This window comes from Populus euphratica, unplaced genomic scaffold (genome assembly GCF_000495115.2).
Source record: "Populus euphratica unplaced genomic scaffold, PopEup_1.0 scaffold51.1, whole genome shotgun sequence".
Classification (NCBI taxonomy): domain Eukaryota; kingdom Viridiplantae; phylum Streptophyta; class Magnoliopsida; order Malpighiales; family Salicaceae; genus Populus; species Populus euphratica.
Genome location: NW_011499932.1, coordinates 674,855 through 690,715, shown reverse-complemented (window position 1 = coordinate 690,715; position 15,861 = coordinate 674,855). Strand labels below are relative to the sequence as shown.

The 15,861-nt window shown below is 33.3% G+C and overlaps 2 protein-coding genes across 2 annotated transcripts; one reads left to right on the top strand and one right to left on the bottom strand.

Annotated features, from left to right (window-relative positions):
• Positions 1 to 8,194: 8,194 nt before the first annotated feature.
• Positions 8,195 to 10,987, bottom strand: LOC105136151 (histone acetyltransferase). The gene is made up of 4 exons (XM_011041380.1): positions 10,267 to 10,987; positions 10,058 to 10,172; positions 9,642 to 9,756; positions 8,195 to 9,337 (listed from the first exon to the last, which is right to left on the bottom strand). The coding sequence occupies exons 1-4, from the start codon at positions 10,365 to 10,367 to the stop codon at positions 8,445 to 8,447; spliced, it is 1,224 nt and encodes a 407-aa protein (XP_011039682.1). The 5' UTR covers positions 10,368 to 10,987; the 3' UTR covers positions 8,195 to 8,444.
• A 3,186-nt stretch (positions 10,988 to 14,173) lies between these two features.
• Positions 14,174 to 15,421, top strand: LOC105136150 (Core-2/I-branching beta-1,6-N-acetylglucosaminyltransferase family protein). The gene is given in 4 exon segments (XM_011041379.1): positions 14,174 to 14,365; positions 14,368 to 14,918; positions 14,920 to 15,221; positions 15,280 to 15,421. Coding segments are annotated over 4 exon segments (1,146 nt in total). The 5' UTR covers positions 14,174 to 14,181; the 3' UTR covers positions 15,389 to 15,421.
• Positions 15,422 to 15,861: the final 440 nt, after the last annotated feature.

Genomic DNA, 15,861 nt, shown 5'->3' with positions numbered 1-15,861 from the left:
TATGCCCAAAGGCCCCTTTAACCCCCCCCCCCCCCCCACCATTATTATTATTATTATACAGTTAACCTCTTTATGATTTGATTTTGATCTTACCGGGTTATTTATTACTTCGACACTCCTACACTTGGGAAAAGACATCAACTCTTTGGTCATGTCAAGTTTTTGCCGTCGTTACCGAGGAGGTAAATTCTTATATAAATTACAATATTTATTTTATTTTCTCTTTTCACTTTTCTTGTATCTAACTTTTATTTCATTTGTTTTATTTCCTTTTCTTTTGTTTTCTTCTTCCTTTTATTCTCTTCCTACATGTGTATAAGAGTTTGATCACATACATTAAGTGGTAGATTTTGTATGGCATCCTTTTTTTTTCCAGAAAATATAGCTGAAGAAGATAACTAGTCACTTTATAATGAGAATAATATGAATAACTATATTAGAACATTTAAAGACCACGTGAATCCTATAAGAACAAGTGAACAATCATGCATAGTTTTTCTTTTTGATGCATCTCCCTTCAATTTTAAGCCAATTATTATTAAACTTTTACCTTTTTTTTATTGTTTAGATTTAGAAAATCCATACTTGCATTTAAAAAAATTTGAGGAGGTCTATAACATCTATAATGACTTAAATTGTAACATAAACAGAATTAGATTAAAGCTTTTTTCTTTTTCATTAAAAGATAAAGTTAAAACATGGCTATAAAATTTAAGATAAGGATCTATTAGTACTTGGGATGAAATGCAACAACAGTTTCTAAAGAAGTTTTTCTATTCTCAGAAAGCAAACTCTTTCAAAAGACAAATCACTAAATTCACTAAAAAACAAGGAGAAATATCTTACCAATATTGGGATAGGTATCGAGATTTCTTAATACTTGACCTCATCATGGTTTTGAAATATAGAGATTAATTTTATATTTTTATAAAAGGTTAACACCTATAAATAGACAAGTAGTTGAATTGATGTGTAATGAAACTTTTAAAGATACAGATCCTGGTGAAGCAATGGAACACCTAGATTTGCTAGTTGACAATGCTCAAAATTAGGACACTATAGACACTTATGAGGCACCAAGTAAAATTTAATCTTAAACATCTAGTGGAGGAATGTATAATTTTAGAAAAAATTATGACCTTTAAGCCAAGTTTGTATCTTTAGCTAGAAAAGTCAAAGCAGTACAATTAAAAAAGAGTGGTCAATTAAAATCTGTTCAAGATATTATGTGTCAAATCTGTGAAACCAATGAACACTCAACCAATAATTGTCCAACTTTACTTTCTTTTAATGAATGTCTTAATGAACAAGCTCATACTTTAAACAGTTTTCAAAGGCCAAATCATAACCCATACTCACAAACATATAATTTTGGTCAAAGAAATCACCTAAATTTCAGTTGGAAGAGATAAAAATAATGCACAAACTTCATAATCATCGTTTTAAGCATACCATAATTTCTAAAATTCTCATGGATATACACCTTCCCCCTTCTAAAAGAAATCTTGAGGAAACATTGCATGCATTCATTGAAAAGCAAGAGACAATCAACACTAAACTTGCTCAAAGTATGACAGATTTTAAAGATACTCTTGCAAAATTTATATCTACTTTTAATTTTTAATAGAAAGATAAGTTTCCATCTCAACCATAGTAAAGTCTCAAGGGGCAATACAATGAAAATGCAAGTAGTTTTGGAAGCCAACACATGGATCAAGTCAAATCAGTCATCACTCTTCGCAGTGGTAAGGTTATTGAAAAACACATTCTATAAGGGTAAAGAATGGGTTAAATTTAAATATTGCAAAGAAAAGATTGATTCCCTGCCAACATTTTCATTTACTCATGTCATAATCAACAAAAAAAAAGTCAATCACAACTCTGAAATTTTTGAAACTTTTAAACAGATAAGGATCAATATACCTTTGTTGAATGCTATTAAATAGGTACTTTCTTATACTAAATTTTTAAAAGATTTGTGCACTGTAAAGAGAAAACTGAATGTGAAAAATAAAGTTTTTTTAGCCACAAGTAAGTGTCATTTTTTAGAATAATAATACTTTAAAATATAAAGACCCTAGTTGTCCTATAATTTCTTGCTTTATTGGAGAACATAAAATTGAAATAGCTTTACTTAATATTAGAGCTAGTGTGAATTTACTTTCATATTAAGTTTTTCAGAGTCTCAATCTATGTGAGTTAAAATTTTTCAGAGTCTCAATCTAGATGAGTTAAAATTAACTTCTATAACTCTCTTACTTGCTAATAGATCTGTAAAGGTACCTAGAGGAATAATTGAAAATGTGTTAGTACAAGTCGATAAATTCATTTATCCTATGAATTTTACTATCTTGGATACATAACTTGTTGAAGTATGTAATTCATTTTCTGTTATTTTAGGACATTGGTTTCTTGCAACTTCTAATGCATTAATTAATTGTAGAAATAGACCGATGAAACTATCTTTTAAAAATATGACATTGAAGATGAATATTTTCAATATTTGCAAACAACTTGGAGATAATAATGATTTACAGAAAGTGGACATTATTGAAAAATTAATTGATGATTAATTTTAAACCACTTCCAGTAAAACTGAAATTGATGAATCTAACGGATTTACAAATAGTTTATTTTCAGGAAGAAGCAAAGGTAAATAGTTGGAGACTCAAAATTAAAGAATTATCACTACAATCAATTGAGTTCATACCTTCAAGTATTCAACCACTAAAACCTGATGTGAAGTTATACTATTCAATCTCAAATATTCATATAAGATTTTTATTTAGGTGGTCATTATCCATACATAAAAAAAAATCAATAATTTTTTTATATATAAAAAAGAAAAACTAGGTTTGAGCAAGGTGAGTAAATTAATCTAATTTCAAATTTAGTAACGAGTTCTTGTTATAATATTCAAGTGGTTGAAAATATCTCTGAATCAAATACATTAAATATTCAATCGAAATAAAGTCTGCATCAATACTGTACCATGTAAGATGATTATCAGTGAAAATAAATATAGATCTTATCTTGTTCCATGATCTTTGCTAAAAGCTTTCCATGCTCATTGAGATCAATGTTTTCGAAATTGCGGATGCTAACATGTGATGGATTAATTATAATTAAATCTAACAGTAATATTTCTTATATGGAGTACAAAAATGTATTAAATTAACATGGAGATGCTATTAAAAAAAAGTTGTTGGGTGGATCAAATGGAATATCGAATCAAGGCAGCATGCATAGAGACAAAAGTAAATTGTTTCTTCAAAATGGACTGTATGAAATCGAGTAAGCATGGAAGCATTATATTTCACAAGACTAGCTAAATGGTATTACAGCATTGTACGAACACATGTACACATTAATTAATTATTACAATTTGTTTGTTTTGGTTAAGGTTTAGAGTCTATCTTCGATTCAAGTTTTATTCACTGTCAAGACTTCTCATTATATATTTTAAATAAGCCCCAGTAAAACTGAAATTGATGAATCTAACGATTTATAAATAGTTTATTTTCAGGAAGAAGCAAAGGTAAATAGTTGAAGACTCAAAATTAAAGAATTATCACTACAATCAATTGAGTCCATATCTTCAAGTATTCAACCACTAAAACCTGATCTGAAGTCATTACCATTCAATCTCAAATACTCATATAAGATTTTTATTTAGGTGTTCATTATCCATACATAAAAAGAAAAATCAATAATTTTCTTATATATAAAAAAGAAAAACTAGGTTTGAGCAAGGTGAGTAAATTAATCTAATTTCAAATTTAGTAACGAGTTCTTGTTATAATATTCAAGTGGTTGAAAATATCTCTGAATCAAATACATTAAATATTCAATCGAAATAAAGTCTGCATCAATACTGTACCATGTAAGATGATTATCATGAAAATAAATATAGATCTTATCTTGTTCCATGATCTTTGCTAAAAGCTTTCCATGCTCATTGAGATCAATGTTTTCGAAATTGCGGATGCTAACATGTGATGGATTAATTATAATTAAATCTAACAGTAATATTTCTTATATTGAGTACAAAAATGTATTAAATTAACATGGAGATGCTATTAAAAAAAAGTTGTTGGGTGGATCAAATGGAATATCGAATCAAGGCAGCATGCATAGAGACAAAAGTAAATTGTTTCTTCAAAATGGACTGTATGAAATCGAGTAAGCATGGAAGCATTATATTTCACAAGACTAGCTAAATGGTATTACAGCATTGTACGAACACATGTACACATTAATTAATTGTTACAATTTATTTGTTTTGGTTGAGGTTTAGAGTCTATCTTCGATTCAGGTTTTATTCACTGTCAAGACTTCTCATTCTATATTTTAAATAAGCAACCTATAAATAAATTGATGTCTTTCTGCTCCAACGATCACAACTTTTTTCTTATAAAGTTGTATTTTCCTCCGGTGTCATTAAACCTAGCAAGTTCTGAATTAATTTTAATTAATTTAAAATAATATTAATTCAAGATTTGTTTTAAAAAAGAAAACTAAAATAAGATAGTTTTAAAAAAGTCAAATTAAATTTTAACTAAATCGACTATAATATTAGTAGATTGAAATAACTTTCACCAATTTAATATGAAATTCAAATAGAATCAAGTCTCGTTCAACAAAATTGTATTTAGTATATGTTTAATATTATAATAGGAATATTTTTTAAAAGAATTTTTGGCTTGAAAATCTTCAAAACCCCTCGATCTACCACGAAAAAAATAAGAGAAAACTTCCAGTAGTATATATTTAGTTATATAAAGCACTAATTTATGTTTGACTAAAGTCCTCGGTTTTTGGGAAATTAAGAAATATTTTTACTCATTCAAACAGGAAACCAATTAAATGATCAACTCCTTCATAAACAAAATGCATTGGGTTGCCTTCAAGAGCTTGTGATTTTCAACAAGGAAAGCTCAACGTTGCTGGTTTTGAAGCAATGGGAAAACTTGGAAAAAGATCCTCAAGGAATAGTTTTCTATTGTCGTGTGAGATATATAAAATTATAAGAGATCTGAAATTATTGTCTAGGAATCTCTCTCTCACATATCTGGAATCAAGAACATGAGATGTTGAAATTATTGTCTAGGAATCTCTCTCTCATATATACCTGGAATCAAGAACATGAGATGTTAATCATTCAGGTGGTGATCAATTGATAAAAACTTAGGACTAAGAGGTTTGTTTTCTTTGTGGACTCATGTTCAAATCCTTGGTTATTTTATATGATGGCCACTAGAGGCTTACATGGTCATTAACTTCAGGGTTCGTGGGATTAATCGTGGTGCGCGCAAGCTGGTCCGGACACCCATGTTAATTAAAAAAAAAAACATGAGATGTTCATCCAAAAATAATTTATAATACATTGGTTTTATGTCAATGAATGCCTGTTTTTTCTTTTTCTAGTTAATTTCTAAGAGCTAGCTAAATCATTGTCCTCGAGAAAGAGGAAGTGAATTAATACTTCAACAAAAAGTTGATTCTTTTATTTTTTGCTAGAAGGTGTTCACTCCCTTGATTTATTACTTAAAATAGAATTAATCCTTGAACTGGGAATTATAAAATCAATCCCCTTCAACTTTTCCTTTCCAAAACCAGCTCCTTCATTTGATTTTATTCTAGGATTCCATCCACAAATAATATTTATTTAATCAATATTGTTTTTAACAAAAAATTTTATTTTTTAAGAAGTATATATAGCTAGCTTAGATTAAGATTTTTTTTTTGTTTTTTTTTTCTATTTCTATAGTCCCTCCCCATGCCATTTTCTCTGAAAGAGATAATATCAATAGACTAAGCATCCCTCTAAAATAAATTAATAAAGGCATTGAAATTGGCAACTGGAGATCCTTTCAAAGTTTCGAGTTTTTTTGCATGCATCTGAATTTCCTCAAATTAATTAGAAGAAGTGAAATTGAGCCCTATTACATTTGTAAGCTAGGCACGGCCCAATCCACAACCCAAAACGGCCCAATTAGTACTGTGCCCTAATTGATCTTTCCTTCTTGGTCCTAAAAGACAGATACCATGGGACATCGACTGCTATTCAAACCCCTGCTGCTCTTTACAATATATATTAGTACTCTCCAGCGACTGGGGGGGTGGGGGCGACCCAAACCTTGGAACTAGCATGAGGGGTGAGGGTGTGTGCTTCAGTTTGTCCAGGACTTGGAGGAGAGCAGAGCCACTTATTGAGAAGACTGACGCCGGCGCCATTTTTCCAGACAACTACACAAATTAACCGTGTAAGAGTGTTTTAACCGACAAGATTAAGATTAAGTTATTGGATAAGACTTTGATTTTATATTATTCCTTGACACAGTTTTTTGGCTGAGTGTTTTGTGTACAGGATTTTATGTCTTTTATTTAATTTTTATTAACACAATAAGTGCCTGTTTAGAAGTATATTTAAATACTTTTTAAAATGTGTTTCTCTTGAAAAAATTATTAAATTAATGTTTTTTATATTTTTTAATGATTTTGATTTGTTAGTATTAAAAATAAAATAAAAATATTATTTTAATATATTTTTCAGTAAACAACATCATACATCACAATATTAAACAAATACTTAAAATGAAAGTGGTAGAATTGAAACTCTAAATTGTATGGTTATTAAAATAATTTTTTTTTTAAATTAAAACTAACAAAATTGTAAAAATCTAATTTTAAACTGGAACAAATATTTAATTTTTTTATAAGAAACAATGTTTTTATATTAGCTTTTGGAGTTAATATTTGAAATAAAAATATTTATAATAATTTATTAATATGTATAATTATTGATTTATTTTATTAAATACATGTGTAATATTTATATATGCTTTTTTTATTTATTAATATGGTTATATGAATCAGCTTATATTATATATATATATACATTGACTAATCTTACCAATACTAAAATTAATAACTATATAAACTTTTAATAATTTTAAAATTTTTAAAACTTCTACTAATTACTTCTACAAAGCAAACATAAATTAACGGTTAACCATATTTATATATGTTTTTACCCCCGTAGCATAGCGCGTGTAATCAAACTAATATATATTGATGTGTCGGCAAAACCCGTAGAAGAGCCCCATATAAGGGTCACATCGGTTTCATTTTCAAAAGTTAAAACCTCATAATTCAAGATCTATCCGAAAGAAGTGGATGGTAAGAGCTATCGGCAGAATTTTTAGTTGCTATTGAAATGATGAGAGAACTTGCCCTGGAGCGTAATGGCATGATGGACCACAGGAAATTCTTCATCGACACAATGTCGGTAATTCTGATGAGAAGCAGATTTTATCATTTGCCAAGACAAAATCATTGGCTTTTGAAATTTCTGGGAAAATGAAGTTTGTGATATTACGCATCTAGAGATCTTTCCCTACAGGCAACCGGTACCTCAAGTCTAGTTACCGGAGCCCCCGCCTCAAAATACAAGCCATTTTTTAGTACCTGGTGACCCTCCCTCGATCCACCCTTTTCACCTCCTCCTATATATCAAGATTATCAAAAACATATGGCCCACTTTCTCCACTATGATGACCTTTGATGAATATTAAAGTCATTCAGAATTAGACTCTGACCCTAGAGATGGCTGATAACCACCCATTCCCTACATATATTAATCATCATTCATGCAAGCAAAAGGTCTTATCCTCTTCCTAACTGGGCCAACAAATACACAAGGGAACAGCCAGAGAGCATATTGACTCATGATAATAGAAGTAACTAGTCAGCTATGGCAAGATAGACCTTCTTGTTCCCCACTAACACAAACAAAAAGCCCTACCCAGTTATTCATTAATCATTTCTTGCCCACTTTTTAGCCAAAACTATCAGAATGGGGGCCAGTGACCTCAGATCTAATGATCAGGATTACTTTTCTGATGGCTGAGTTTAAGGTTTGTTGAAGAGACACGTCCTTGCCCCCACCTTTCCACCTTGATACCATAATCTATAATACATCCAAGTGCGACTAGGGAATTCCTTTTGGATCTGTGATTTCCAAATTTCAGCTGATGGACATACAGTGGCATAGATTATCCTACCAGCTCTATGCATAGATTACCCTTTAAAACTACTCCCAGCCTCCTCTCTTTTACACCAAGTCTTTTTCTTAAAATCAAATTCCTTCAACCAGATAAAGGGATATGATGATATGCAAGTACTGGTCTAGTTTCCTAAAGCAACACCATGTTACATCAACCATATTTTTTTTTTTGTGAATTTAAACCACGAGCCTCTGCTGTTAGTTCTAATGTAAACTGGATCAATATTTACATCTAACATTCTTACATCACTGCAGCTAGCAACTCATCATTGTCAAACAAAAATAACAAACACTACATTATCAAAAAGAGCCCCAGCAAGATTTTCTTACAAAGGCATATCATGAGTTTCAAGCAACGTACCAGGTGACAGTCAACCTACGAACCGGCACTTTTCATTCTGCAAGTTAACTGATTACAATGAAGCTTTGGCTGCCAGCAAAATTGATCCTCAACATGGTGATCCAATACCGCCTTGCGTTTTTTCTTTCTCTCATCTATATTTACATGTTCCCTCGATTTGCTTGAATGTGAAACTAACGGGTCAGCCACATTGACCCTAGTGAAGAAAGGTAACTCCTTGTCCGCTTGGGGCATCCAATCATCAACCTTACCCCCCTCTTGAGAACAATCATGACCACCGTCTTTGGCATCTTTGAGTTGCTTGGTCTTCACACTCAGCATTGGAGCTGGGAGAGAACCCAACCTCAATGATAGATCGCACCCAATTTCTTGTGGTTGCAAAGGACTGTCCTTGTGATCAGCATGGCAGGTTTTAACAGGAGTGTCCTCGTTACAAGGGAAGAAGTTCTGCATAACAGCCACCTTGACAGGCTCCATGGTGCCAGGATAAGTCTCAGGAAGAGCTCCACAACCTCGCTGTGATTCTAGGCAACTACCATAGTATAAAGGGTAAACCGAGCACAAGCTTGGTATTCGGTAATTTCCCAAGGGTAAACATTGGTTAACGTTAGATAGAGGAATGTTATCATCTATAAAAAGAAATCTGTTAGAAGTGCCATTGCTTTGGCCAACAAAGTCTTGTGATTCAGAGCCTGGAGGGATGGAATTCATGATTATGGGTTTTACCATGCTTGAATAATTAGGTAGGACATGCGAGGTAGATGTACGATTAGCCTGAATGGCACTGTGCACAGAACCAGAGGACAAAGTGTTTGGTTCCTGAGTGCTAGGACTAAGGTAAAAGCTCGGATTGCAATTCCGTTGGCTCCTTGAGGCTCTTCTCGGTGTGCAGCCCAAATTAAGGGCAGCTGAACAGTAATGAAATTGAGTGAGAAAGATTACACATAGCATTTACATGCAGAATATTGTCCGTACAACGTTTCAAACAAAGTGGAGAATCACACAATATAGGACTTACAGTAAAAATGGCACCATATGAGAAATAATTATAATGGTTGAATCAAGTACGATGACAGGCACAAACACTAAATCTAAATTTCAAAGTAGCACTCATTGTAATTGACTTCAAGCACTGAAAATTGGACCAAAGCCATTCTAAACTCCAAAGCAACAAAATCTTTATTCGAGACATGCAGAAATCGAAAACGGTACCTTCAATGCAAGGTTGAAGAAGCTCTCCAGTTTCCATGCTCTCGTCACGCCGAATTATGGTATTAATGGCATCATTTGTTCTGTCCCAAAGTGTCTTAAGCTCCATGTATTCAGCCTATGCAAGAATTAGAATCCAAAAGGAAGCTCTATAAAAAGACAGGATCGAAATCTACTAAACCAGAAAAAACTATGGACTATGCTGAGAAAACATACAAAGCATAATAAATGTTATTAATTTTCAATCCTTAATTCATGAATTCTCAGCACCCAAGCAGTATGAACTCAAGCTCAAAACTTCTCTAAAAAATCTTAGTTCGTCGACACTTAAACTCTGCTTTCAATTAACAATACACAAAGGGTAGAGGTGTGCAGATTTCAATTGACAGTGAGAGGATCAAAAAGGAGAAGGCTTTAACCTCAGAATTGGCTTTCGAGTACATAATTTCTTCTGCTTTCAGGACAACAACTGGGAGCTTCTCTTGCCATTCCTTGTTCTTCTTAGTTGTTGAGCTATGAGCCTCGTTAACAAGTCTTAAACAAAATACATGGACAAAATCAGTGAAAAAGACAGAATTTATATCACATATGAACATGCACAGAAACAAAGACAGAGGGAGCGGGGCACCGGAAAATTTCTTGAATCAGAGAACCTCTGATGGGTTGGTGTCTATCACTGTGCCAGGCTCTCCTAACACATTCATAAGGTCTTGGTCCTGGTCTAGGCATCTTCTTCTTCACCTTCACTAGCACTAATTCCTTGAGAGGAAGAAAGAGAAAAAGAAAGAAGGACCAAGAAGATGACAAATTAAGCTGTGACTAAGAAGTAAAGGGTAGCATCAGTTTTTGGTTTCCTGTTTTTTTACTCTTGCTAGTGACTTTATCAAGTCTTTAAAATCACACACAAACACTGAACAGAACAACAACAACACAGTAGAGGAGTCCCAAAATGCAAGAAGTGGTGAGAGAAGCAAAGGCTTTTCAGATTTTAGTGTATTTTTTTATAAGGGCTCTGCCTTACTTTTTCTCTCTTTTCTGTCACAAACTCAATTATTTCAAGAGGGTTGAGTTTTGGTGTGTCCCCCACTCGTCCACATGCCTGCTTCCCCTAATCCCAAGAGTCCCCCTCTCTATTTTCCCCCCATTGCCCATTGGTTTTGGCCTTTTCTCTTTCCTTCTCGCCATTCAACTTTATCCCGCTCTTTAAATATTTTCCTGCCAGTGTCTTGTGAACCTTTTACAGTACTAGTAGATGCTGGGGCTGGGGTTGCATGGATACCACCGACAGCGACAATATTATCCGTTCTCCTCTCCCCCACCACAACATGGATGGTCACTGGTGTGAGGAAGGGTGGCCTCATGTTCTTACCATGTAAGCAAGCTTCTTGCTGAATTATCTGGTAAGTGTGCCCCATTTCAATTACTAGAAAATAAAAGTCTCTTTTTTGTGTCAAATGTGTCAAGATAAACCAGCAAAGGACTGAAATTTTCCTACGTTAATCCCCAGGAAATTAGCTTTGATCATGCATTTCTCCATAATCACCATGTCCAGGAGTGAAGATTTACGAGTGGAAGACAGAGCTTTTTCTTTGAGACTAATGTTTTTATCTATATATAGACGTGGATTTATTTCTTCTTCTTTTTTTTTATCAAATTAAATATTTTTAAACAAAAAAAAAAGGGATCATTCATGTATGATTGTGGACACCTAATCAGTTGATGGGAAAATATTATTTATTTACATGAGAACTTGATTCTATTCTTGAGAACATCAAAAAGAAAATTCATAGTTTAATTAAAAAAAAAAAACTGTTGACTAGTTTGTGTAAAATGGCATGAAGGCGCGCGGACCAATATTTTCCTAAGAATTTCTGCCTTTTCATTGATGTCTCCTCTTCTCCAGCAATCTCTTGCTGTGATTGCTTATGATTGCATTTACAGAGTACCATGTTCTGTTCATAAATCCATGGTTGATGGTATCAGGGAAACCATTGCCTTTGATTAAGGACAGTGTAATTGTTTTACAAGGCAAAATTCAAGCACTGCGATTTACAATTGACGGCATGGACATATCCAACATCATGATAATTGTAATTATTATTATTATTATTATTTCACAATTAAAGATCATTTAAAAGAATTTTTTTAAATATTGGATTTAAGACTCGAATCCATATAATCAAAGAAGAAGATGAACCTTTTTAACTGAGTTACTCTCGGTCCAGCACATATGCTTTTCTTTTAAACCTAAACCCTAAAAATAAATCTCTCCCTTTATGTGTTGCATAATAGTGAAGGGAAAAACAAAGCAATTACTGGGCGAAAGAACTTAGTTTACTTAGAAAAGTCAACGAGTACACAATTATTGGATAAAAACATGCATTTTTTAAACAAATCTTAATTATCATTAATTAAATATAGATTTAGGTGCAAATCAAGGTGACATTTATCTAATGGAAAGGACTGAAAGTCATAAATCCTAGATATTAGGTAGTTCTGAGTTATTGTCCTGTATCATAAAAAAACAAAGTAAAATAAAAATATGTTTTGTTAAAGAAATATAAATATAAATATAAATATAAAAAATAAATTTATTTTTAAAATAAATATTTATATTTTAAAACAGCAATACAGGGAGAATGTGCTTATTTATTTTCTCTAACTATATTTTATTTGTTTGCTAAAAAATAATTTTTTAAAAAAGATTAAATTCTAAAAAAATAAATTATTTTTTTGATGTTTGATAATTTAATAAAAAATAAGTTGAAAAATATTTTCTAGTGATTAATTATGTTATAAAAAATAAATTAAAAAATATTTTATTAATATTTTATTTTTAAAATTTATTAAAATAATAAATAATAAATCTTACCAATTAAAAAGTTGACTGGTACTTAAATGTTAAGTTGCTTTTTTGAATTTTGAAACTATCTTATAAATGAGATATTACTAAGATTAGATACATCAGTTCAGTTTATGTATATGATTTATTTAAGATTTGACAGGGAAAAAGAAAAAGTCTGCAAATACCATCACTGTTATTAAAACAGTAGGAAAGAGGACACATTTATTTATTTACGGGGAATAAATACGAAGGGTTCATTACGATGGATCTTCTCTTCAACTTGTGATGGATTTCCTACATGTTTTGCATGCATGTTCGTACAAGGAAAGATGCCAGCTAGTTACTGCCTCCATTGTCTGACCAGTACTTGAAAAAGGAAGAAGAAAAGGACGGATGAACCAGGAAGGAAGAAGATCAAGTACTCCCTCGCTAGCCCAAGCCTACAGCAGCCATGCACACATGATGCATCCTGGATCCCCTCCTTGACAGGATTTTGCTGAGCGGGCTGCATGCATGCATGTGTGTGTGTCAGTGCTAAGTGCTTCCGCTGCAGTGGTGTCAGGCGCCATCACTGTTTCGATAATTAGATGTGCCCAGACAAACATGCTGGAATCCTGATTTCTGATACCATGATGAAGATGGATGGGTTATTTTACAGGACAGGGAATAAAAACAAGGCCACAGCTCTTTTCTTTTCTGCAGCTTTTTGCTTGATTTGGATGCATGATGACTGAGACTGGTGTAGTGTTTCTCATTATCATGCTAAGATTCAACCCAACACCGCTCAATTTATTTAAACATTTGTAAACAAAGCGCCATAAATCATTAGCAATTAGCTAATTGATGTTATTAAATCTGGAATAGACCAATCGGTCTGATTAAAAAACACCCGATGACCTGAACACCCGAGTAATATGAGTTAACACTATAAAACTCGGGTTTATTTTAAAAAAAAGTTAAATTTAGAATTTTTGTCATTTAAAATTATACTTGAAATGTTGCAAAATATATTTATGCTATAGTGCAAGCCCAATAAAAATTTATTTAACTAAATCAATGGGATGATGAGTCAATAAAAGGATTTGCTACTTTATTTTTAATCTTTTAACGGCGTGAGGACTCAACGGCGCTGGCGAGGAGGACAAGATCTTAATGAGGGCACACACTATAAGGCATGGCTATGGAATATACATGTGAGGCCCCCACGGCCCACGCATTACGCCCTCGCGATAAGGCCCACAAAAAATTGCATGTTAGCCACGTGTTCATCCTTCTTGATATCCAACAAAATTCTTTTTTCCACTTGCCAAAAAAGGAAACTCTCACATGAAAAACACGAAGACATCATCACCGTTTATCTCTAGATTTATGATCCCAGTAAACGCATTCTAGGGCTGTGATTCAAGTTCCCAACAAGCCACATGAAAAGTAACACAACCAAACGATGCGAACACTACTCTATTTAGCTAATATTTTAAGGTGTTGATATATATATATATATATATATATATATTGTCCTATTTTTATTTAAAAAATGATATTTTTTCTTCTGTTTTTAGCATCTCTGTTTAAATGATTAGTTAATTACACTCGCTGTCAATTTAGCATCTTACAATTCAACCCATAAAACCTTAAACCCCTCTTTCTCACCAAATCCAGAAATTCAATCATCTTGAATTGTGCAAAAAATTAAAAGAAATGCTTCCTCCAACCCCACTCTCTCTTTTCTGTGCTTTGATCTTGTGCTTACCCTTGGCCATTGTCTTCACCATCATCACGCCCACATCCACCACCATCAACATCAGTGATTGCCAAGAAAACAAAGTTACAATCTTTTTAACAAAAAACCTCCCTGAAATCGAAATCAAACCCCCATTTCACCACAACCACCACGTCATCCTCCATCCCCACCGCCACCTCAAGATGATGACCCACTTCTACACCTTGCTTCCCAAGTCAATCCAAGACCTAAATCACCAAAGAAACTAGCTTTCTTGTTTTTGACGACAACACCTCTTCCCTTTGCACCACTGTGGAAACTCTACTTTAACCAAAGTAGGAGTACACTCGTAAACATTTATATCCATGCAGACCCAACTTACAAGTACGACCCGCCGTTCACGGGGGTTTTCACAGACAAAGTTATCCACTCAAAACCAGCCAAAAGATCAACCCCCACTCTCATATCGGCGGCGCGTCGGTTACTATCCCATGCGCTTCTTCATGACCCTTCCAATTCCATGTTTGCCCTTTTATCCCCTTCTTGTATTCCTCTACATTCGTTCAACTTCACATACAGAATCTTGACTAACTCGGGGAAGAGTTTTATTGAGATACTTGACAATGAGGGCGGCGCTTATGATAGATGGGCCGCGCGTGGTGAAGAGTCGATGCTCCCGGAGGTGGGGTTTAAAGATTTTCGTATCGGGTCCCAGTTTTTGGGTATTGACACGTAAGCATGCAAGGATGGTAGTGAGGGACATGAGAATTTGGCCCAAATTTAGCCGAACTTGCTTGAGGGAGGACACGTGTTATCCTGAAGAGAGTTACTTCCCTACCCTTATCCATATGCAGGACCCGCGCGGGTCAGTTTCTGCCACACTGACAAGCGTTGACTGGAATGGTAGTGCTGGTGGTCACCCACGTAAGTATAAGGCGTCTGAGGTGGGCCCAGATTTGATAATGAGCTTGAGAAACAAAAGGCGCAGGTATGGTTACGAGGGAATAAACGGCTCTGATTTGTCAGTGATGAAACGAAATGACCCGTTCTTGTTTGCGAGGAAATTTTCTTCTGATTTTGTCAGTGATGAAACGAAATGACCCGTTCCTGTTTGCGAGGAAATTTTCTCCTGATTCGATCCGGCCGTTAATCAGTATAGCGAAGGATATCATCTTGAATGATTAGGACAATGGCGTTGTTGTAAAATTAATGGTTTCTAGGGGCAATTGTATAAAAAAGAAGCTGGGAATAACCCAGTGCTTTTTACAGATTACAAACTTAATATTAAAAGTGCAAAACTTTTTGTCCCCTTTAAAAAACTAATGCTATTTAAATCCGATTAAATTGAAACTTAATTGAGATTCAAGTTGATTTTTTTTCTAAAACAGTATTTTTTTCCCCTTAAAAATGATGAACAAAAAGAATAATTTTGTACAAATAAATAAATATTGTAAAATTTGTGTATGATTCTTTGTTGTCAATGAAGTTACATTCTAAAGATCAATGGTTAGTTATTATTATATTTAGTGTTTTTTAAAAAAGTTTTTTTCGTTAATCAGTATAGCGAAGGATATCATCTTGAATGATTAGGACAATGGCGTTGTTGTAAAATTAATGGTTTCTAGGGGCAATTGTATAAAAAAGAAGCTGGGAATAAC

Excerpts from the sequence above, each read along its gene's own strand:
- LOC105136151 (XM_011041380.1), bottom strand. The coding sequence starts at position 10,367 with ATGCCTAGACCAGGACCAAGACCTTATGAATGTGTTAGGAGAGCCTGG. Across the intron at positions 10,173-10,266 it reads CTGATTCAAGAAATTTTCCG|ACTTGTTAACGAGGCTCATA; the intron begins GTGCCCCGCTCC and ends ATTTTGTTTAAG. Across the intron at positions 9,338-9,641 it reads TCTTCAACCTTGCATTGAAG|CTGCCCTTAATTTGGGCTGC; the intron begins GTACCGTTTTCG and ends ATTACTGTTCAG.